At 44.3% G+C, this 25409-nt stretch overlaps 1 protein-coding gene across 1 annotated transcript in view; it reads right to left on the minus strand.

Moving 5' to 3' along the window:
- Positions 1-25048, minus strand: part of Laptm4b (lysosomal protein transmembrane 4 beta) — a 49598-nt gene extending 24550 nt beyond the window's left edge. Inside the window, exons 1-2 of the mRNA XM_060392974.1 lie at positions 24715-25048; positions 4834-4945 (exon numbers count right to left, since the gene is read on the minus strand). Coding sequence (XP_060248957.1) covers positions 4834-4945; positions 24715-24813 — 211 coding nt within the window. The 5' untranslated portion in view covers positions 24814-25048. The remainder of the gene's footprint in view (positions 1-4833; positions 4946-24714) is intronic.
- Between the last annotated feature and the right edge of the window lie 361 nt (positions 25049-25409).

Raw genomic sequence — 25409 nt, forward strand, 5'->3', positions numbered from 1 at the left:
ATTTAAAATTTCCTAACCTCAAGTATCTTAGGAAGAAATTCCTACAACTGTAAACAGTGAAAGAAAATGTATCTTTAAAGGTCAATCAGACACTGTCAGGCTGGGCATGGAGACATGACAATCCCAGTACTCTGGAAGCAGAAAGAGGCACTCACATCTCTGTGAGCTCCAGGCCAGGCAGAGCTACATCATGAGACTATCTTACAACAAACAAACAAAAAACAAACAAAAAAAAAAAAAAACAACAACAAAAAAAACCCCACAAAACCTAACAAACCAACAAACAGGAACTGTAAGGACTTTCCATTTGTATCTGACAAATAAGATATCGTAACCCTGACTATTTGTTATTATTTATGTTTGGAGGTAGGGTCTTCTGTAGCTCAAAGCTGGCCTTTATCCTGTTATCAAGAACTAATTATCCTGTTTCATCCTCCCACCTCCTAGGATCACAGGTGCCCTGTACTTCTAAACCCCTGATATAAAAAAATGTTGGTTTGTGTTTCAGTTGAAATTATTGGCACTTGCTGTTTCTCATTTTTTAGAAGTCCTTTGAGAATTCTTTTTTATTCTTTTGAAATTATTAATATTATTACTATATTATCATTATTATCAATTCACTTTGTAGCTGCGCTGTGGCCACTTCCCTTATTTCTTCCCGGCTCCACCATCCTCCCTCTCACTCCCCCCACCCCCACCCCACGACTATCTCCAGTCCACTGATACGTATAAAATGTTTTGATCATTTCCTTACCTAACTTCTCTTGATCCTCCTCCCTTCATTACACACTGATCTTTTTTTTCTTTTCGAAATGTGTTTTCTTTAGTTTTTTTACATTCTAAATAATATCATTTTCTCTTTTTCTTTTCTTGCTCCAAACCCTTCCATGTATTCCTTCTTCATTGACACTTTTTTTCATTACTTGTTCAATATAAACATAACCTACTAAATATAATCTCATCAACCTGTATAATATAACTGCATGTGTGTTGTCAAATCTGTCTGTTTTGAATTTAATAACAAACTGATGTGCTCTTCCTTAGGGAAAACTATTATATCTGACTTTGAAAAATATATACATATGTAATAAAATTGATTGTTATTTCTAAAAAAACAAACAAACAAAACAAAACAAAACAAAACAAAAAAACAAAAAACAATGTTGGTAGAAGACAGTGAGTATGAAGTTCTGTGTCCCTTTTCTTTACTATCACCTTGATCACCCTCTGGCTCCTCCTCCTGACCTCTTAGAATCTGAGTCCCTTAGAACTCTATTCTAGGACTCCTTCCACCTTTCCTTTTCTTCCCCTCCCCCACCCAGGGCACACAGGTAACTCAGTGTAGACCTCTCCTGAAGAGCTGCATGAGTCCTTTCTAGGCCTCTATTTACACTGATTTACACTCTTCACTCACAGCAGATACATCCACATAACCAGGAAGTGTTGAGTTTTACTGAACACCTATTACAGATCCCATCCTAGGCCTTTTCCCAACCCTGTCTGTGTTAGACACAATCATTTCCTCTACTTTTCAAAGGGGACTCTAAAGTAAACAAAGGTGAGTAATGAGCTCAGGGTGAGCACACAGCACGCTTGGCCTAGCTGGCACTCAGACTGGGTCCTTCTGTCTTCCAAGTCAAAATCTAGTTTTTAACCCCGGTATGTTTCAATCTTCCTTCCCCAGCTCTTCTCACCTCTGCAAATACACAGTTATCTATTCATGTTGACTGTCCCCTTACACACAGCTGTCCAAACCCAGCCGCTCTTGAGAAATGTCTCGTCTACAGCTATACCACCCTGAATGCACCCCATTTCCTCTGATCTTGGAAGCTAAGCAGGGTCAGGCCTGGTTAGTACTTAGTACTTGGATGAGAGACATGTCTCTAAGTGCAGATTCCTAGGCCATGCTCAAAGCCACTCAACAGCAGTTTAGACATTTGCTTAAACACATTTAACTTGTTTCACTCAGAGAATAAAATCCACAAAACTTGGGGCTGGAGAGATGGCTCAGTGATAAAGAGCACTGGCTGCTCTTTCAAATGACCTGAGTTTGATTCCCAGAACTCACAAGGCAAGTCACAACCAGTTCCAGGGGATCTGATGTCCTCCTCTGGCCTCCATGCACTTGTGGTCCACAGATATAAATGCAAACAAAACAACCATACACATTAAAAACATAAGATAAAATAACTCACAACACTCACCACTCTTTCAATTCCTGTGGTTTCTCAAAACTGAATTCTTTCAGCTTGAACCAACCTCCCCATATCATTTTGCTTTCCAGCTACACTTTCTTAAACTCTATATAAAGTTTCTTAAACTCATAAAAGAGCTGACAATAAATCAATTTATCAAACCTGCTGTTTGGGGGTCATGCATGGCACTGCCCCTCACTTAGTAGGACTGAGTATACAAGGTCAGTGCCTCAGGTATCTCTGGACTGGCCACTCATCACCACCCCACCTCTTGCCTGATTCCATTTCTGGGGAAAGGCTCCCATCTTACCAACTAACCAGCAACAATCTCCTCTGGTGCTGGGAGCAATTGCATGCTGGATTGGCAGGAGCAAGCAAGTGAGCTTCCTGGAGGCAGCCCATTAGTTTTTGCACAACTGATTGCCTTTCCATGCTTGTCTCAAGTATCTGGCATGGCAGGGACCCTCACTGCTTACTGCTTCCCTCTGTTAGGTAGACTTCCTGCAAATTATTTTGAAGATGTACCTTATGACATAGTGCTTTTTAAATGAATTGATGACGTCAATAATCCTTGATGATTTTAAAGAACTTCTGACTTGATTCAAGTAATTTTAAAATCCTCCTGCAGTATAGCAAAAACTCTAGGAGCTCTATGGACCTCCATATCAAAAACGTGATTTACACCAAGAGGGAAAACAAAGTTGAAACAAATTAATAACTAAGCAGATACATTCATTCTAGGTTTAGTCCAAGGATAAGGCCCAGATGTACACCATGATAAGAAAGACCATATGAATATAGAAACAAGAATAAATGGTTAAATATACAAGACACCTGTTTCTTAGAAAAATCCTGACATAAAAAACACATAATGTACATTTGAAATAAGAAAAAGATAAAACTGATTTGAAATCATAGTGAGCATATAGACAAAGTTTTATTATTAAACGTATAATAAAAAAGTATCTCATTAGATATTAGGATCAATAGTCCTACTGTAACTCCCTTTTTATGTAACGATTGTATATTTTTGAATGAGGTAATTTTTCCATCCATACATTAGGTTGTATAAAAACCAAAAACAGAATTAAACAGTTGTTGAGGCCACCTGCTTCATCCAAAACTTTGTCTGTTGATATGTCTAATTGTCTGTATATATAATTGTCTATATGTATATATTTACCTCTGTATATTTACATACATGTAGATGAATGGTGTTTTTGGGAGCTCCCATTTTGTCTATTGATTATATGTGTACATGTGTACGTGTGTGTGCCAAATGTATATGCTTTAACATGCTTCTAAGTTTAGTAAGTGATAAGCAGTCGTGAGTGTTTTATCAACCTTCTTAACTAGGATTCCAGCTTCCAGCAAGCTGCTGTTCACTTCTAAGCCATTAAGTTAAAGGGAGCTAAGGTTTCCTTTGACAACCCTTTGTATTTCTAGCAAGAAATTGTCAGGGCTGTTGATTAACTGACTAAAACCTTCTGTTGTTAAACAATACAAGTTTTTAGCCAGGAGCTGCTTTGGTGGCAGAGAAACTAGAAGGCCTGGATAGCTCAATAGATAAAACTTCAGACCCTGAGTCTGAAAATTCAGGTTTCAACTCCCCGCTACCTCCTTTCTTTAGAAGCTCTGGTGACTAGCAGGCCCCTGGGACTTAAACTGTATCTAGAGTTAAACTACATTTAGAGTTAAACTATATGTAGAGAGAACCCCAAATAGCAAGGCTACCAGCTTGAAAGATTAAGAGCTAAAGTACAGAGAGAAACACCAGCCATCAGCTAGTGCCCACCATGGTTTACGCTGTGTGCAGAAGCTGGTCTCTAGCATCCTGGAAAGGCAGCAGCTCCTGGAGCCATCAGGGGTAGCCAGTGAGAGCTGTATACTTTTTCATCTTTTTCCTGCTATTTGTTCATTCTCCCTTGCAAAAAGTCAAAGTCTATGGCAAAGCTGGGTGTGATGTATCGGCATGCATGTATAATCTCAGCACCAGAAGACAGAGACAGAGGATTGGAGTTCAAGGTATAGTTTTTGCTATATATAAAGTTTCAGGTCAGCCTAAGCCACATGAAACCCTGCTTCAAAAAGTCTGTTAGGAGCCAGGCGGTGGTGGCACACACCTTTTATCCTAGCACTCCTAGGAGGCAGAGGTAGGAGGATCTCTATGAGTCTACAGGCTGCTCTACAGAGTGAGTTACAGGACAGCCTGGGCCACGCAGAGAAACCCTGTCTCAGAAGTCTGTTAGAAAGTATTGATGTCTAGAATGCATAAATCCCAACCTGGCACAGCAGCACACGCACCAGCTCAGCTCTTGGGAAGGCAGGGAGGTCAGCATTGGGCACGCCACACCTGACTCGGGTATGATAAAATGAGACCTGCCTCATAAAAACGGGGGAAAGGAATTCACAAAGGATGTGGAGAAGTAAGGATCTGACTCATTAAGAACAGAGGCAGAGAGCATGTGCAGCACATAAGTACCTGCTGATTTGATTTGTAATGAGTGAAAGAAAGAAACTGAAGATAAAATAGCAGCTCAAATAGGCCCTTGAATCAATATTTGTAATTTAACAGAAAAGACAGACTCCTTGTCCCGAGAAATCCCAAAATATCACTAGCTGCTGTCTGACTACTTACTGGCATCATCCATGAAATCAAATTCCCCTCCTAGCTCAGAGCCTGAAAAGTGATACTGATCAGGGTCCGCCAGGGCGCTCAGCAGGATCAGCAGGACGACAGCATTGATGATCTGCAGGAAGAAGAAAGGCTCTTGAGACCCCAGGCCAGAGACTCAGATCACCCACGGTGCTTCATAGCTGCAGCTGAGTGAGCGTGCAAAATGAGATGGCTCAGTGGGTAAAGGCAGCTGTGATCAAACCTGATAATATGAATTCAATCCCCAAGGCCGACACAGGAGAATCAACTCTTCCAAGTTGTACTCTGGCCTTCTTCATATGTGCACCTACACACATGTATATAAATACACAAATAATTGCTTTTTGAAGAGCAGTGTTGTGTGGCTATAACTGCAGTATTGGGGAGCAAAAATGGAGAATAGGGGGTGGAGTGGGCAGGGCAGGTCCCTGATACTTATTGGTTAGTCAGTCTAGACAAATTAGGGAGTTTCAGATTCAGTGAGGGGTCTTATCTGAAAAACTGAAGGAGAACCAAAGAAAGACTAAATGTCAACCTCTGACCTCCATACATGTACAAAGTAAGTATCATGACACACACACATACATACACTCGCACAGCAGTGTAGGAAAATAGAGTGGGAAAAGCACTACCTACCCCTAGCCTAGTCTTTGACTTCTGCTGAGGACAATACCCTTCAAACCCAACACACTCACATGGAAATGACCTTAACCAGCGTCTCCCCCTTCTACTCATCCTTTCCTGTGATTAAAGAGGACAACAGTCAGACAGGCACTTTATGTATAGCCTCCAAGCCCTACAAACACTCTCAAGTTAATTAGAGCAAAATAATCCCCATTGTATGAAAAGTGAGACCCAGAAGTTAAAACACTGATCAAAATCAGAAGTTGGACTGGAGAGCGAGGATCTGACTCAGGAACGTAAATCCCAAACCTAGCTTCTTCCTGGCTTCTGCTCACATGTGTAACTCATTACCTCTGGGCTTACCACCTCCCTTCTCTCCCCACACCCACCCCCAACCCCAAGTTCTGAAACATGAGGTGCTCTGTTTTACTCTTCTCAAAACAGAGGAAGGGCCTTTTACCAACATTAACTAAAGACGTATCCTATTAGCTGGAAATACTTACTCTATAGAAGAGATTCAGTCTTACTACTTGGTAAACAACCACAGCAGAATGTTTACTATGACAACATCAAATTATTTTAGGATTGTGGTATGACTTGTTTTTTTTTTTTTTTTTTTCCTTTCTCTATTTTCCAAATTGTCAGATGCAGCCTGGTAAGAACAGTAATTCCTAGAATATACATGATTACTTTAAATAGATACTACAAGCTTGAGGTTAAGTGTTTGGGGGGTGAGAAAGGGTCCCACTTATAAACTAGTCACTCTCCTGACATGGTTATTAATAGCAGCATTTCTTGTTTTAATCTAAAGAACCAAGATATTTCACAAGACAGCAGTATGGTAACTGCAAACATGAACAATTGAAGTGATCCAAGAGACACAGTTAGATACAACCACTATAATTAAGCCAATTAAGAGTATGTGGGGGCGGGGGGTAGCAGACACCTTTAGTCCCAGCAGGTAGGCAGACCTCTGAGGAAAGCTTGATCTACAGAGCGGGGTTCCAGGACAGCCAGGGACACACAGAGAAACCCTGTCTTAAACACACACACACACAAGTAAAATTAAAGACCAGACCAAGAGTTGGTGCCAAAGCTCAGGGGTACAACATTTTTTTCCCCCTGTGTAGCCTTGGCTGTCCTGGATTCGATTTGTAGACAGGCTGGCTTTGAACTCACATTGATCTGGCCTCTACCTCCCTGAGTGCTGGGATTAAAGGCATGTGCCACCATGACCAGCTGGTACAGCATTTTTCTAAAGACAAAAAACACAGTTACGTCAAGTTCCAGGGGATTGGAGAATCTGTGTTTTTGCAAAGCTTAGCAGTATTTTCCAGACACCATATAACAGTTACTTCTGATTTACATTTTCTCTGTTCATTTTGGTTGTGTTTTAGCTTGCACAAACATTAATTAATTTGGCTACTACATGTGGACCATGGTCAGGGTCACAGTCTCAAAAGTGATGCTATGCTGGATGTGACCACTGACGGACAGAGGGCTGAGGTGCATACAGACAGCCACAGAATGGAGAGACAAGCTGCAGTTACCTTAGTCACTTCACAGTAATTCCTAACACCAGAGTGAGGACCTGAGGGAGGGGGCATGTTTGCCAGATAGTGGAGAATCCTGAAAGCCAGAACAAAATTTGGGGCTTTCTTTTGAAGTGTTCAGTCATGAGACAGGGTGTGCATGGACAGAGCCTCTCGTTAAGGAGTCCCCACCCTGGAGGCATCTGCTCACATCTGTGAGACTGCCACTCCGTGTTTTAGTCTGTAGTGCTGGGTATGGCAGAGGTAGGGTGTCACACACCCAGAATCCTTAGAGACCAGGCACAGAGGTAAAGGCAAGGGAAGCCAGCAAGTCCAGTTTTAAACCTGAGTGAGGTGACATCTTGTCACTATCAGAAACTATGGTTACGTCAGGTAATCATGCTGCTAGCTGCTCCGCCCAGCCTCTCACACCCATGCCTGCCCTGTGTCTTCTAGCAGCTTACTGTATTTCTGCTCTCCCCTCTGAGCCTCTACCTCTTCTCATGCTTTCATGACAGCTCTATTGGTTTGGTGCATCTCCCTGTCCCTAGTATGCCCTACTGCTTTTACAATTACTCTTATTCCAAACCTTGAGCCCTGAGGCCTTCTCTACCCCAAGCGCAGTGCAGTAATTCAGATAACCAATGAAGGGTTGGGGTTGGTGAGGTGGCTCAGCAGGTGGAGAGGTACTTGCATCAGGACCTGATGACATGATTTGATCCCTGGCAGGAAATAATTGACTCCTGAGTTGTCCTCTGATGTACATACATACATACACACACACATATATACATAACACACACACACACACACACACACACAAATAATTTTCTTTTCTTTTTATCTATTTATCTATTTATTTATTTATTTATTTTTGGAAGAGATAAGGTCTTACTACTGGAACTACAAAGATCTACCTGGCTCCTTAGTTTTTTGGTTTTTGGTTTTTTTTGAGCAGGGTTTCTCTGTGTAGCCTTGGCTGTCTTGGACTCACTTTGTAGACCAGGCTGGCCTTGAACTCACAGTGATTCACCTGCCTCTGCCTCCCTGAATGCTGGGATAACATGAGTGTGCCACAGTGCCCAGCTTAGTATTATTCTTAAAGAAATGGGGTAAGCTTCTTGCATATCCAAACGACTGTCAACAACAACAACAAAAAATAAATAAATAAAAGAGAGAGAGAGAAAGAGAGGGAGGGTGAGGGAGAGAGGAAGGGAGGAGAGGGAGACAGACAGAGAGAGAATAGAGGGAAAAAACATACACAACTCTCACCTCAAAGGGCTAACACAGTTTATTCTGGAGCCAAATACGAATGACTATGACCTGAAAACACAGACTTGAATTACTCCAAATTCCATGTTCCAGTGTGATAATAGTTTCATTAAATCTTATGACACAACAAAAACTTGCAAATCAAGACACTTATACATGCATGGATGGAAAATCAGGTAGGTATGGAATCTCAGCCGCAAGCCTCAGATGCCATCAGCCTTTGGTGGGTGGGAGCTCAGGTTTTTTGTACATTCCAAAGGATGACCTACTAGTCACAAAGATCCTAGGTTATACAGAGGCGGCTAATAAGCAGCTATTGAGGGAACCTAAGATGGCTCTGGACTCACAGCATTCCAGCTGCCCCACACCCCTGAGGTCGTCAGCAGTAAACCAGTCTCTCGGAGGTGGTGGGAGGTGTGGTTCTTTCCAGCTCTCCTTCACACGACTCACCCCTGCTTCTTTTCTTTGAGGGGTGAGATCTTCCTAATAATCTGACTTGCCTTTCCTGTATTACTACATAAACCTCAACATCTGGATGAGAATTTGGTACCAAGAATGGAATGAACACAGGAGTGCCATGGGGACATGGCTCAATACAAAGAGGTGGGGGTATACCTCGTCATGGCAACTATAAACATGGTCAGATGGAAGAGGCCAAATATAAGCTAAAGCCCTGAGAACACTGGGCAAGAACTTCCTGAAAGAGAAGACAGAAGACCAAGAATGAAACACACTACAAATGAGAACCACAAGAGTGCAAAGACTTGCAGCCTATGTAACGTCCACAACTAATCTCAACCAAAAGGCCTAGCAGGCACACCATGCTCTTTTGGGTAGCTTGCCTGTACTCAGGCTGCGTCTCTTTCACTGAGGTGAGTACCAAATGTTTCTGTGCTGTCAACACTTTTTTTTTCTTGTACTTAATGAATATTTCCATGTGTAAGTAAATTAAACTCATGTCCAATTACTTAAGTGGTGTTAGGGCCTTGTACATTCTCCAGAGAGCTAAAGTGCTTTCAGCCTTAAATCATGTGTCAGATCTCAAACAAACTTGTAGCTTATGCCTAAAGCACCAAAAGTGTCAGCAGCCTTTTTCTTCTACTATCTTTTGGGCCTCCTGGCTGCTGCACTTGTTCTTGCCTTTCCCCTCTCCTTTCTCCTCCTCCCTCTCCTCCCATGGCTCAGAGTCATGTCCACTCTGGACTCTCCCAGATGTCACTGCCTCTGACTATACCTCCCTTTTATTCACAACAAGCTTTCTCCTCCACCATTTAAAAAAACAAAACAACTGTCAGAACTCTTCACTGAGCTGTACTCAGTGAAGCAGGGCATGGTGCTGCCATGGCCTTTGACCCCAGCACTGTGGAGGGAGGAGCAGGTGGATCTCTATGTACTCTCTACATAATAAGCTCCAGGCCAGCTAGTGAGCTACGTAGTGAGACTCTTGTCTTAGGAGAGAGGGAGGAACCCCAATAAAAGAACTTTAAGCCTAGAAAGTGCTTCAAGCCTAGAAAGACAGCAAACATAAAGTCTAAATAAAATTCAGAAAGTTGAGTCCAAAAAAGAAACCAATACTGACATCTACAATAAGGAAAATTTGAAAAAGAATGGATATTAACACTAAAGAACACACACACACACACACACACACACACACACACACACCAAGAAATTAGCCAGGGGGCTGGAGAGCTAGCTCAGAGGTTAAGAGCACTGGCTGTTCTTCCAGAGGTCCTGAGTTCAATTCCCAGCAACCACATGGTGGCTCACAATCATCTCTAATGAGATCTGGTGTCCTCTTCTGTCCAGCAGGCATATGTGCAGGCAGAATACTGTATATATAATAAATAAAGAAAAGAAAAGAAAAGAAAAGAAAAGAAATTAGCCAGGCTTGGTGGTCACACCTTTAATCCTAGCATTTGGGAGGCAGAACTAGGTGGACCTCTGTGAGTTCAAGGCTAGCCTGGTCTATAGTATGCTCCAGCACAGCCAGAACTATGTAGAGACCTGATCTTAAAAAAACAAGGGAAAAGAAGGAAAATGAACACAGTACAATCTTAAATAAAAACTGCAATATAAATCAGGTCTTGGTGGCACAAGCCTGTAATCCCAGGAAGCAGAGGCAGGGGAATCTTTGTGAGTTCAACACCAGCCTGGTGTACAGAGTGAGTTCCAGGCCAACCTGAGCTACACACAAAGAAACCCTGACTCAATAAACCAAAAAACAAGTACAGTGGCACAAACTTGTAACCCCAGATGAGAGGCAGCACAGGCCAGATCCCACAGAGCTCTCCAGCCAGCTACCTAAACTACCAGGCCAGTGTGAAGGGTTGTGTCACACAAAAGGTAGGAGGTGTGAGGACTAATACTGGAAGCTGTCCTCTGACCTCTACTCACTTGAGTTGATGCATGCACGATTTTAGAAATGTAACACAAATGTGCTTTAAAAAGAGAGAATTCAAACCTTTTTAAACATGCATTTACTTATCATCTATCTATGTATTAATTTGTTTTTACACATGAGCACTCTATCTGCATGTACACCTGCATGCCAGAAGAGGGCACCAGATCTCATTATAGATGGTTGTGAGCCACCATGTGGTTCCTGGGAATTGAACTCAGGACCTATGGAAAAGCAGACAGTGCTCTTAACTACTGAGCCATCTCTCCAGCTCACAAATATACCTTTTTATTTAACATCCTCAAATGGCTTTTGTTACAATTACAATATAGTTTATGGAGAAAATTTAAGATTTACAAAACCCTGTTTGCCTTAAAAATTGAATTAGTTCATTTGACTGTGTTTTTATTGTATTTTTCTGCTGCAAATTGAGTTATATGACAACTAAGACATGACTGTTGCCACTATGGATTAATCCAAAGGAGAAGTACACAAATGAACAGCCAAGTAAAATACAGAATAATTGTATAAGATAATATTCATTAATGCATTTGTTCAACTCTACAAAGGTTCTAAGCAGTTCATGTATGCCAGATACTAGGCTAAGTATCACACGTACAGCTGATGCTCTTGAACTGGATGTTCCATTCACAGTGAATTAACACACAGGAGCTGGGAGAGACACGCCACCTACAGGCTTCACAGGAAGATGCTGACACTCGCACCCTAAGGTAACAAACCAGCTTGGAGTCTTGACAATATCAGACCACCTAATGAAGAATAGGAAAAACTCCAAGGCTGGGTGGGGATTGAATATACCTTTAATCCCAGAACTCAGAAGGCAGAGCCAGGCAATGTCTAAGTCAGCCTGATCTACAGAGGGAGTTCCAGGACAGCCAGAGCTACAAAAACCCTTTGGGGGGGGAGGGGGGAGCAGCAGATTAAAAAAAAAAAAAAGGAAAATTGGTTCCCAGAACACAAACACAGCATCCAGGTGCGCTGGTGTTTTGGTGAACTAGATAATAAAAACAGGTAAAGTTTTAGTTCCTAAATCAAAGGACAGTATCTAACCAAAATTATGACCTAGATGATGAACTAAATTAACCTACTAGTCACCTGTGAGAACATTAATGAGTCAGGTTGAAATGGTAGAAAATCCTCTCATAATAGACTGTACCAGAAACAAAAGCAGCCTGAAGATAACAGAATTCCATGTTCAAAAGCTGGAAAGGAGGAGAGGAGAGGTTTTTTATTTAGAGATAAAGTTTCTGTAGGCTGGGCTGGCCTTGAACTCATACAGCTGAAGATGGCCTTGAGCTCTTGATCCTCTGGGCTCCACTCAAGCGCACAGTGTACATACTACCAAATCCAGCTGGGAATGTCAACCTCTAATTTCATCTCTCTCTCTCTTTCCCTCCCTCTCTCTTTCTTGTCCTCCATGATAAAAATGAAATGACGATAAATCTGGACAACACTGAAAGAATTCATCACTAAAATCTTGTAGTCAAAAAGTCATCAGTTATGAAAAAGCTTAAGGAATAAAATGGCAGCAGCACTTAGCCAGACCCCCACGTCAACAGGCAAGGATGTAAAATGTAAAGGCTATTGTGCCCCTCCACTAGGCTGTTTGGGTTCTGAGATGCCCACGGCATCATCCTTATTGACAGGACTTCCTGAGTGGTAAACTAAGTCACTAATCCACATGGCCACACCCACCCTCCTACTCTACCCCCCCCACAGCTTAATGTTATCTATCAAAGTGACTGTGGTGACTGTGAGCTTGGGTTCCAGTAAATGCCTGCACATATTGCTAACACATAAAGCTACACATAGTGACCACTAAAAATCTCTGGCCTTTTGATCACAGAGAAGACACCACACCTTGCTCCCACACTTCACCCAGTTCTGGTGTGAGGCTGCAGGCTCAGAGTGTTTTCTTAGGGAGTGTGTCAGCCAGCCATTGGCAGTCAATAAGTACACAACGGAAGTAGTCTGCCAAGGCAGCAGAAGCAATCCCAACCAATTTCTCTGAATGGACTTGGTTGGGCTCTGGTCATCATTCAAAATGCAGGATCAACTGGATGTGACGGTGCACATCTTTAGAAGAAAAAAGGAGTCCAGGTGTAGTGGCGCAGACCTTGAGTCCCAGGAGGATCTCTTTGAGTTCGAGGCCACCCTGGTCTACAAAGAAAGTCCAGAACAGCCAGGGCTATTACACAGAGAAACTGTCTCAAAAAGCCAAAAAAAGAAAAAAAAAGGGGGGGGGGGGAGACAAGCCCATGTAATTAACAAGAAATATACCAGACAGGGACTGGAGAGATGGCCCAACTCTTTCTGCAGATGATCCAGGTTCTGTTTCCAGAACCCACACAGTGGCTTACAACCAACTGTAACTCTAGTTCCAATAACTCCAACTCCCTCTGCAGGCATCAGACATTCAAATGCTACACAGACATATACATGCAGGCAAAATGCCCATACACATACTAAAAATAAATATTTACAACTAAGAAATGTATTTTTAAAATACATATAGTAGGCAGAAGCAAAGGATGCTCCCCACCCCCACCCCTGGGAAGGTCAAGAACAAAGCATGAGGCTATCACATTTATATCGTGTAACTTTCTGATCCTATGAGTGTGACAAGGCAGGCTTGCCCCAGAAGCTAGCCAAGGCTGAGCAATAGGGAACGAAGGTTAAAAGTAGCAAGTACTAAGAGGCTGGAGCTTACCCGAGACAGCTGAGCCACTCTCACACAAGCAGGCACATCCTGTCTGCAATGTTGGTATTTGAGCATGCAGGGTCCAGAGCCAAGCAGGAATGTTGGTGACAGTTCTCCACTAGCAGCCTGAACGGCCCCCTCTGGGACTATGAAAGACAGCCACCAGGGTGAGGGGTTCCAGTTCCCAGCTTAATTCCCACATGTCCTGTGCACACTGCACTGTCCTCAGCAATAGTTCTGGCATACAAGCAATAGCAGTAGCAATGGCCTCAGGAGCTCCCTGGCCGACCACTCAGAGAAGGGAGCACACCGCTGGCACTGGGTTTTCATTCAAAACCTATGTCCTCTTCCGCCCACGTAGGGAACCTTTGGGATTTTTCCCCCTTTCAGTTAACACACCCACAGCAGGGTTATAGGTAAGTAGAAGTGCCACTGCACCTGGCTGCCTTTCCAAATCTGTAACACACTCAGGGACTATACGTCACTATCAAGACAAGTCAACACCGCGAACCACTATCCCAAGCAAACGGTTGCATTACAAAGATAACCTTGGTGAGGGCTGCAGAGATGGCTCCGTGTTAGTTAAGAGCACTGGCTGCTCTTCCAGAGGTCCTGAGTTCAGTTCCCAGCAACTACATGGTGGCTCACAAACATCTATACTGGGATCTGATGCCCTCTCTGGCGAGCAGGTGCATATGCAGATAGAGTATACATTTTATGCTGACACAAAAGTGCAATATAAGCAAGGGCTAGTTCTACAGCAGGGTTGGATACAGCATGGAAAGGTTCTACCCATTTCTATCAATTGCTTCACCCACAGATCAAGACTGGGTAGAAAGCCTGAACGTGAGGTGCTAATGTAGTTGGTTTTTTTGGTAATCCTGTCATTCTCTCTGAGCCATTGCATTTCCATAGCCCAAAGCTCTTCCATGGAGCCAACATTTCTCGATCCATAACTGGATTTGCTCAAACCTACTCATGTGTCACATTACTCTGGTCCCCTGATGCCGCTGCTGGTCCCTGGGTAACTTATACACCTGCTGGTTTCTGGGTTAGAGCGGCCCTGGCTGGCACTGTGGTTGTAACCAGCACTGTTGCCTGGTTATACATCCTGGCTGGGCAAATAATCTCCACCCCTAAGCATAACCTTTGCTAGAGAGAAAGGTACCCTCCTTAGTCTGGGACAGGCTTGACCACGTACACCTGTATTGTTCTGTAATGGATGCTTTCTGTGAAGGGCTCCTCAGCACCGTGCTTGGCTTTCTTTTCCCTTGGCAATTCCATGTCTGACACAAATCTTGTCACATTTGTCTTCACAGTGACCCAGACAAACCTCTTCCTCTGCCTTTTTCTTTCACTATATGCTGTGCTCTCACTATAAGCTCTCTTTACATGCTGGTCTAAGTCACTGAGGTCTGCCAAAGACTTCCTTCCCTATTTTATAAAGATCTTGGCCCACCAACAGATTCAGCAAAGCCACTAAAGCTCCATGCCAGCCTTGGAGCTTTGGATCAGCCTTTCCTTTAACTCCAATGAACACAAGTTACTGCTGGATCAGCCTTTCCTTTAACTCCAATGAACACAATTCTATCTGGCCCGGTGAACTGGGGTTCAAACACAGCTCCTCTTATTCCTAGTTCCCTCAATAACATCTGTCCCCTCCTTTATGGTCCTCCAGCCCCTGCTATTTGTGGGGACCTCAGATGGAGATAACCAACTGTTCCTAATAGCTCTGATAAGTCAGTTCACCAGGGACTGGCTTCCCTCTGTCTGCAGATAAGCAGCCATTGCCGTAAGGATTCAAAGTTATATTACTCAGTTTTTCTGCCTCCACTGCAGACTGACCCCATCTGCTCCCATGACCTCACAAACCATGAGAGAGGTTCAGTGCCCAGCATCCCTGATCACTGCAGTTTCTTACTGCCTGCTGGATTACAGACTTCCTCTCTTTTTCTGCTAAAGACAGGAAGTATTGGCAAGTATCTTTCATTATTTTTTGCCATCCCTCTCTTTTCTCTTTATCTAATTCACTTATCAAATCAGAGGCTACCATGGAGGACGCTAGCAGCTTGGCCACCACCTTAGCCTTTGAAGGGCTCTTCAGCCTTTAAAGCCTCCCAGAGAGCTGGCTCCTCAGCACAGAGCTGTGGCCAGGCAACTTCCGCAGCTGCAGAGTTGACCATTGAGCACTTATTCTAAGACTGCAAATTTTTCTCTAAACTTTTAACTGTTTTCAGGGCATCTCCGTAATTACGAGGTGGACCCTACTCAATCAGGCATGCCACCCAATAGCATATAGATGAAGACTGCCATCCTACGATTCCTCTCAGACACTCCTAATCCTGATAGTTCAACTTTCATTAAACATCTCAATAGCCACAGCAAGAACCATGTAACCATGTCACAGCACAAAGGCACACTAATACTCATCATACAGCAAAGAACACTGTATCAGAATTTTCTCTGCTGATGCTCCCCACTCAGGCTGCTCAGCCTCAGTTGTATGCCTTGCTACCCATAGTCAGGACTGTGCATTCACCCCTCCCCAATTTATATTTGGTTCTGTCGAATACCTGTCAATTATGTTGTGCAATAAAACTTATGTTGTATAACAACACACATGTCTACTCACCCCTGAGCCCACGACAGACCAAAGGACAGATACCTCCAAAGTCCAATTGAGGTTACTTATAGGAATATGGGAAAGGGGTTACTTATGGGAGCAGAAATGACTCAAAGGAAATAGCTGCATACTGAGGTACACTCCAGCATTGGTGACAAAGCTGGGCCTGCACAGCCTGCAGATGCTCAATAGCTGGAGAGTGTATTTTCCAAGTGACTCTGGTATAAACCTCTTCCAGAAAGCTCAGCTGGTTTCTGCTTCTTCCAGGCAGCTGGTCTGGTCTTCGATTCTTCCTGTCAGATTTTTCTCTTCTCAGAGTCTCTGCAGGTCAGCTTGTTTGAGTGTTCTTTGCAAGTCAGTTAACTTCTCTGCCTTTATTGCATATAATGGTATGGAGGGGCCTAGCAAATCTAGTCTATTTCAGGGACTTCCTGAAGCTATTCTCATTTGCTTACCTTGCTGTTTATAGGGCTTCCCTGCAAGACCAAACTGTTCAATTTCTGAGGAAACTGTTCTACAACAGGGCGGCGTTCAGAAACTTAAAAATATGAATTCCTTTGGAGAACAGGCTGGCCTAACAGCAGACCTGGGGACATAGCTCCATGCAGCTAGCTGTAGGAGTATGAGGAGTTTTTCTACAAACTCCTTGCGTGAAGCTAGGATTCCTGACTTTCCAACAGAAAAGAATTCCATGGTAAGCCAGTATCAAGAAGAGCTGGTGTTTATTAAGAAATGGTTTTAAGAGCCAGATATGGTAGCATAAACCTTTAATCCCAGCCACTTGGGAGGTAGAGGCAAAAAGATCTCTGTTGAGTTCAAGGCAAGTCTAGTCTACATAGCCAGTTCCAAGTCAGCTAAGACAACATAACAAGACATAACCTCAAAAGAAAAAAAGTGAAAGAGAGGAAAGGAAAGAAAAGGCAAGGCAAGTTTTAAGCCAGGTATGATGACACATTTGTAATCCCAAAACTTGGGAAGTGGAGGTAGGAGAAGAAGGAACCCAAGGCCATCATAGGCTGCAGAGTTGAGTCTGAAAACAGCCTGGACTATGGGAGAGCCTATCTCAAAACAAGTAATTTCCAGAAACCACAGGCTATTAACTGAAAAGTCTAACTGGCAGAAACAGGCTCCCTTGCTACCCAGGTTATCAGTAAGAGGTTCTTAAATAATAAAGGCAAACCTACCAAGTCTTCTGGTTGCTCACCCAATGAACACTAAAAATGCCACCTGCCTTGGCCATGACACAGAGAAATGAAGTAGAAACTGTGATGGAAGGAGCTATGGAGGTTCCTGAGAAAACTGTAATCAACAGTCTTACCCAGGTGTGGATCCTGACAGAGCAGAGGCAAGGTTGTTACAGGATTAACTCTCTACTGGATCTGATGTCTGCTTCTCAGAAGGGAATTTACAGCTAGTATTTTAAACCAGTCAAAAGTCCGAGTCTGGAGCATCACAGGGCTCACACAGGAGCTACTGACATTTTGCTAAATGGATATCAAGATACTTCCTAATTAGCCGATTATACCCAAAGATCAGTACTGCTTTCAGCCTTGACCAAAGCTTCTTTCCCCAGTCGTCATCCTCTCCATAGCCCCAAGGGGAGGAAAGAACAGAAAAGCCAGAGGAAGAGGGAGTGCTGTGGTCCAGGAGATGCATACTGCACTTTTAAAAATACTTTCCTTCCTTCAGGGAGGCAGAACAGGTGGATCTCTGTGAGTTTGAGGCCAGCCTGGTCTACAAGGTGAGTCCAGAACAGCCAAGGCTAGACAGAGAAACCCTGTCTTGAAAAGAAAAAAAAAATTATTTTTTAAATTGGTTACATGTGTGTAGATCTGGTGCCCTGGAGCCCAGAGGACTGGAGAGGACTGGATAGGTTGTTGTGAGATGGGAACTGAACTAGGGTGCTTTGCAAAGGCAGCACCCCCACTAACTCTTGCCATCTCTCCAGCCCAGTGATTGCGAGACTTGGCCTGTGGACACCCTGTGGTGAAAGGGAAAGGCTCATGAGAACCTACCCTTCCCTGAGGATTTAAAAGCAGTTATGGTTGGTGGGAAAGGAAGGACATTTTCTTCAGTGGTATAGCTACTAGTAAGGTGACCATGCTCCTGTAAAGAAACCTTACCTTTATTCCTGCAAGCAACCTAATGAAACTCATCAGGTCTCTCTCTCTCTCTCTCACATACACCTCATTCACTAAAGTTTTTCTTTTTTTCTTTTTGTGCTTTCCCCAGGATTCACTCGCCCACTCTTACTCCCACAGTGCTTTTCCTGTATTAATTATTTCTGAGATAAGCTCTCACTATATAGCCCTGGCTGGCCTGGAACTCAGTATGTACATCAGACTGGCCTCAAACGCAGAGATCCTCCTGAGAGCTGGTAATAAAGGCTTGAAGAACCACACCTAGATGATTTTTTTTTTTTTTTTTTTCCTGAGACAGGGTTTCTATATGTAGCCTTGGCTATCTTGAACTCACTTTGTAGACCAGGCTGGCTTTGAACTCATAGACCTGCCTGCCTCTGCCTCTGCCTCCCCTAGTGCTGGGATTACAGATGTGCGCCACTGCACCCAGCTTACTTTCCCTTTTTCAAATGGGCTCTCTATTTCTATTACCAAACAGCTGTCCTTGGTGCAAGCCTGTCTTGGCACACCAGAGTCTGGGGAGAAGATGCTCTCTATACTCAGATCCAAAGCCTACAACTGGGTGTTCTTTCTTTTTCCTTCTCTTTTCTGGATATCATGCTGTTCCTGACACTCACAAAGGGCTTTCTCACTTTCTCTGACCTCCATGCCTAACTTAAAGGCAGGACTTTCTTTCCATTTTCTTCCTCCTGACAGCTGTCATGATCTTCTACTTATTTGCCCTGCTACCTTTACCTCAAAGCTTAAAAAGAAAATGAAAGAAAAACCTGATGTATGTGCACATCGCAAATGTGTGGAGACCAAAGGTTGGAGTCGGGGATTCTTCCTCGTTGCTTTCTGTAGGGTTTCTCTTTAATTGTGTGGACTGTGCATTTAGCAAACGAGTACAAAGGTACTGGAAAATGCAGAAGGCATCTAATCCCTGGAGCTGGAGCTTCCTGACTATGTAAGTAAGCGGTTCAACATGGTGCTAAGAAGTGAACTCAAATCCTCTCCAATAGCTGAGGAGACAAATCTCCAGCTCCAGTTTTAAACTGAGGGTTAAGGGCAGCAAGGTGGCTCAGTGGGTTTTGCCTGCTGCCAAGCCTGACAGCCTGAGCTTGATCCCCATAACCCACGGGGAAGAAGAGAAGCAGCTTCTGCCCTTGTCCTCTGAACTCCAGAGGTACATACACATTGATAATACCTGGCGCCCTCCCTAGTGACTAGGTCATATTTCAGCTTGACTATTAAGACGCAAATCAGAAGCCTAGCACGCAACTTCCACATGGTCCTAAAAAAAAAAAAAGCTGTCCTCCAGGTGCCCTTGTCAGGGTAAGGCAACAGACACACAGCACCTCACCTCTGTCTGGGGAGTTCCCCTGGACTTTAAGGGAGCTTGTCAGGCCAGACTGGGGCTCATGGCTTTGATACTGAAAGGAATTTCAGAAACAGCTAGTTTATGAAGCGCTGCTGAAGAGTCTCAGTGAGGATCATTTAATATAAACTAGACCTCAGGGTTAAGAAAGGTGCTCAAGAAGACAAAGATCCAAGAGGGCCACCGAGGCCAACTAGAGGACAGGCAATTAACCACACCATTTATCCCATTTTGTGGCTCTCAGGTTACATCTCAAAACAGACTTAGAAAAGTCTCCCCTTCTCTTTGATAAGGAGATGTCCCAGATGTAATTATAATCTGTTCATAGCTCCAACTAGGAGCCACTAGGGTTTGACAAGGAGATCCACATGCAGCATTTTCTATGGACTGTGTGAACACCAGCTGGAGGGCTAGCTGTGATGCAGTCCATCTGACAGGCCTGATTTTAACTGGGGACCTGAGGATGGGGATCCCAACTGGAAAATGGAAGTAGCACCAAGAGCCCTGACTCCCAACCCTGATAGAGAGGCCTACAATGAAAGCTACACATGCCATTTATTGGGTTTTAGCTTTTCTTTAAACATCAAGGGCAAGGTAAAGTGAGAATGTTCCCCTTCCCAGTATGGCCCAAACTGCAAATAAATTCATTCTCTATTTTTTTAAAAAATTAATTTTAGCACACATGGTGGTACGAATTAATCTCAGCACTCAGGAAACAGAGGCAGGTAGATTTCAGTGAGTTCAAGGCCAGCCTCATCTACAGAGTTACAGGACAGCCAAGGCAACACAGAGAAACTAAAAAAAATCTAAATAAATAAATAAGTTAACTTTAGTTTTAAGTGTTCTGGGTGTTTGGTCTGTGTGTGTCTGGTGCCCACGGAGACTGGAAGAGGGTGCTGCACCCCTGGAACTTGAGTTACACAGTTTTGCTGGGAACAGGAGCTGGGTGCGCGGCCACTATTATCAGCTGCTGAGCCATCATCTCTCCAGCCCATTTTTAAATGTTACTTTATCTTAGTGAGGGTGATGCACCTGGGAAAGGGAAGCTGGCGAGCAGCCAGCTAATGAGAGCAAATATTCTAAGGGGAGGCCAACCATCCACTCGTGCACCTCCCTTTGGCTACCAAACAGGAACCCCAAACAACGAATGTTTTCTGAGGAATCTCATGCTGGGTGGAGGTGGGAAAAAAGCTGAAGCCTGGGACCAGCCAGAGCAAGTACTTGCCTACCGTAAGAGATATCTGACTTTTGACATCTTGTCGGACCACCTTTCCAGGGTCAAAAGAAACTTGGTAGTGGGTGTCTTGTGCCAATACCAGTCCCTTCACACATTCAATAAATTCCTTTTCTCTACTTTCTCTTTTAAATTGGCACACGGTGGCCAAGCCTGGCTTGTTAGGACTACCAGTGCCCAGGATTCGATCCTAATAGTTTGACCTTGTAAATGTGGACCAAAGGCCATGCCTTCCAGTGGATGAGACTTCTTCCTTTTCTGTCCATAGCACTCCTGTTGCTGCCAGGACCAACCCATCCCCTGAGCCTCACAGAGACTGGCTCCATGCCAACAGCTACTGCCTCACCACACCCGCACTACGGATCCAACTGGCCATGAAATCTTGGCGGCTAAGTTTTAAACATTCAACTGTATTTTCACTAACAATTTAAAGTTGCATTCACACTACTAAATAACATCTATAGCAAGGCATTGCTTGCCTACCCTGGGCCAACAGACCAGGTAAAAAATCAAGATGGAGTCCATGGTGCCGAAGAAGCTCCCTTTTCCCGACTGAAACTGGGCTGCTTACGGTACATTCTTAGCGACTGAAAAGAGATAACAGCAAATCCCAGTCAGGCTTCCGTTGGCAAGACAACAGAGCTCCCTCTGCCTTAATCCTATACAAAAAAGTAACCTGATGCTGACTAGTATTTTCCTGTCTTCTGCCTCCTAGTCCCAGCTCTACAAGGGACATTAACTTTGAAATGGCTTTTTTTTTTTTTTTGGATTGTTTGTTTCTTGCAGCTTTTATAGAAAATCTCTGTAACATTCCATTTTACAAAATGAAGCACTGTCTGATTCTGTGAAAAAAAAAAAAAAAAAAAAAAGCAAGGTCAGCTGAGGTTTACAAACAACGACCAACAAGGCTCAACAGAGGCTCTTGTCCACCTCAGTGGAGATGCCTCAGTGATGTGCTCTGACTTCCTATGGTGCACACACACAATAAGTAAACGTACACTTTGGAATCTACAAACAGTTCACAAGAGCCTGTATTTCTAGACTCAGGGATTCCAACACTCTCTCTCTCTTCTGGTCTCCATGGGCACCTGCACACATGGCAGATAAATACTTACACGTAAATAAAAAGAAAAACATCTTTTAAAAAAAAGATTATTTAGAAGAAAAGGGGGTGAATGCTAACTATTTAAGACAGATCAGTCATCAGATTACAGTAGTAGGATGAGAGCTAATCAGAGCATAAATAAAAGAAATGATGGTTCAGAGTTAAGAACCAGACAGAAAAATCAATAGGACATGGAGCTGTAATAAAAAGATTAAAATGTCAGAAATAGATGGGGCTAGAATGATGGCTCAGTGGTTAAGAACACTTACCACTCTTAGAGAAAACTAGGATTTGGTTCCCAGAATCCACCACAGGTCACAACTATGCAGTGCCAGAGGACCTGTAACAGAATGAACTGCAGAACCAACCACTCTGGAAAACTGGCTAGCACTGGGTAAGTCAAACATGCTTCACCCAATGAGCTCACAGATACCTACTCACAGAAATGAAAATATGTCTACAACAAAATTGTGCTTAAGAATGTTCAAGACAGCTGAATAATTTGTGTTTGTGTGTGTGTGTGTGTGTCTCAAACTAGATACAGCTCCATCTCTGGCAAATGGACAAGTAAGACATAGTGTATTCGTAGACTAAAACAATATTCAGCAACCAAACATAAACCACTCATACACTCCAACACTAGCCAGCTAAAAGTTATGCTAAATGAAAGGAATGAAATACAGGTGTACAGAGTAAGATCTTGTCTATAGTGGCCCACTTCCCTAGAGTGGTTTCAGAACCTTCTCTAGGGACGTTAGTTACAATGGCATATATACACATTTGTCAATAAACTGTACAAGTTAACAACTGAATCTCACTGTATGTGAATGGTAATCTAATAAAGAGAAAACTCTAACAGAATTAATGTTTTACTTCTGAAACCCTTTGACTGTCAAGGCAAAATCACAATTTTTTAAAGGCTTAAAGAAAAAAAAGACTATCACTTGAACTGTAACCAAGGATGTAAATAAAGTGCAAGGTCTTTGCCTCCCTAAACAATTCTCATCCCTAAAACAGGAATGCGAATTAAGCTCACTTGGAATATTTAAATTTAGCTTACCTAGCATAGCATGCAGGACCTAGTTACTAAACAGCGGGGATAAGAAACAGCAACTGAAAATCAGGAAGTAAAGAATCACTTTATTTGGCTCAGCTACAGTGGACTCTTACTTGAAGACTCACCCACTTCTTTCCAGAAAACTTTCTTATACATAACCACGTGGCCAGTGAAGACAGTGGGGAGAGGTAGTGAGGGGAGGTTGCAGGAAGGCCAGGTACCTGTTTTTTCTTAAGCCTTAAGACACCAACCAGCTTTGCCTTTTTAAATGGAAATCAAGCTTTTAGATAGCCAATATATCTAAACCTATAAAGAACTCAACTACTTAAGAAATTTGCAACAGTCTTGTGAAGTAGAAAATTTTTTTATATAAACCTGGGTTTCCTGTCTACTTGGAAGCTATCTTGCAAAAGGTGGAATTCCAAACGCAAATCCCCCCAAACGACAGGCTCCTGCAGGACAGGAAGCGTGTGGAGAGGTCTGCTTTCATCACACCAAACAGCCTGGTTGGATGACTGCCAACAGCAGGGCTCAAGCAGATTTATCTCTCCTGTAGATCATGTAATACATTTGCCTAATGCAATGCCCTAGATTTTATGAATTACATGAAGCACTTGCAAGCCTGCAGATTTGAACACTTCCAAGGAGGACATCATCTGTAGACGGCCTGCCCCACCTGACCAGAGGTAAAAGCACCCGAGGCTGCTTACTATACTCCAACTCTGACTTAAATTTCTGGAAGTTCCTTGGCTTTGAGAAAAGTCAGGGTTGAGCCACCACACTAATGTTCACACTGCACAGCCAGAACCCACATATACCGACGATCTGTTGGAAAGCTTTTAAGGCTAAAAATTGCTATTATGTGGCCATAATGGGCCCAACTGAAGGAAACTTGAGACTATAAATAGCACAGTAACATCATATAGGAGGGGAATGCTTTGTTTGAAATGGCACAAAGCAGTTTACAATTCGATACTGTATATTATTTAAAACTATAAAATATTAAATATGAGCAAACAACAACAAAAAAAGCCGACTCGTGGGCTAAGAATGTGTTCTCTGTAAAAACTTTTATATGCCTCTTAAATACGGCTTTTTAAGGCGCCTCTTTATCTTGCAGCGTTATTCAATGCCAAGTAGCTCGGATCTAACTCCCAAAAATGATCTCCCAAATTCCAAAATGCAGAGGAATCCGACTCAGGGATGGTGCAGTCCAAGGCTGCCAACCACCAACCAAGGGCAGCGTCACAGGGCAAGAATCCCTCAGGCTTCCTCGCTGCCCAAGAGAACCACCGCTCGTTCGGTACACAAATGAGACCTTACTTAAAAGCGCCAACCTGAAGGCCCGTTTTAAAAACTGCATTTGCCCGCCGTGGCCGTTTCCAGGGGTCACCTGTCCACGGGCAGGAACCTGAGTGGGTGTAAGATGGCTTCTCGAGGCCAACCGGAGCGCAGTCACAGCAGAGCGCCTTCCCGGCGTAGGGGCTTTGAATACAGGGGAGACCCACCCTCAGGAGGTTCCCGACCGTTTCTGCTCGGACGCGAGCTCTGGAGGGCGAGCGCGCTGCCGCGGAGGTGCCGCGCCGGGGTGACCTCCCGGCCCGCACCCCGCAGGCCCGCGCCCCAGTCCCGCCACCGCAGCGCGGCTCTCCCCGAGAATTAACTTTCTAATAATACAACTTTAGGCGGATGACCGCGGACCGCCCGGGCCGAAGCCGACCCGGAGGCGACTTAGCGCTGCGGGGTGAGCGGCGCGCGGGGACCCGGTGGGGGCTCGTCGCCCGGCCGCGCTCACCAGGTACCAGACGCCCAGCAGGATGGTGCCGGTGCGGACATGGCAGCACAGACAGAAGCTGTGGGAGTAGAGCCGCGTCCAGGGCGCGGCCATCTTCATCGCCCCGGCGCTCGCACAAGTTTGCGAGGGCGCCGTCCGCTCCGTCCCGGGCTCCGCCGGCCGGCCCGGTGGGCTGCTCCTGCCGCTCTCCCGCGCCGCTCGACGCCCGGGCCGCCTGCCCGCCCCCCGCTCCGCTCAGCCCCGAGAGCTCCGAGCGGCTGCCGCGGCGGGACGCTGAGCTGGAGGACCGCGGCGACGCGAGGAGGCGGGGAGGAGAGCCGCGGACCGGAGGCCTGGTCACGTGGCCCGCTCCGGCTCCTGTCGTCACCGCCGGCTCCCGCCAGCTGCGGGCGCTTGGAGCGCTGCGCAAATAAATGCTTGGTTGCTGAACACTCCAGGAGGCCCCAGAGTTTTCCTCCGGAAATGGGAGCACCTTTGCTTGGTCTAGCTTGCAGATAATCCGTGGGTGCTGTCCCAGGACTGCAGTTATCCTGCAGACTGGAAGAAGGAAGCTGTGGTATGATTCCAATCAACTGCGGTACTTTGAACCGCTGCAGAGCCCGCTGAGAGCTATTTGTCTCAGCTTCCCAGCTCAATTACTTTGGTAGCGATCTTTTCCCAGAAAACAGGATGTGTGTCGGGGGCATCCTCACTGT

This window comes from Meriones unguiculatus, chromosome 1 (genome assembly GCF_030254825.1).
Source record: "Meriones unguiculatus strain TT.TT164.6M chromosome 1, Bangor_MerUng_6.1, whole genome shotgun sequence".
NCBI classification, from domain to species: Eukaryota; Metazoa; Chordata; class Mammalia; order Rodentia; family Muridae; genus Meriones; species Meriones unguiculatus.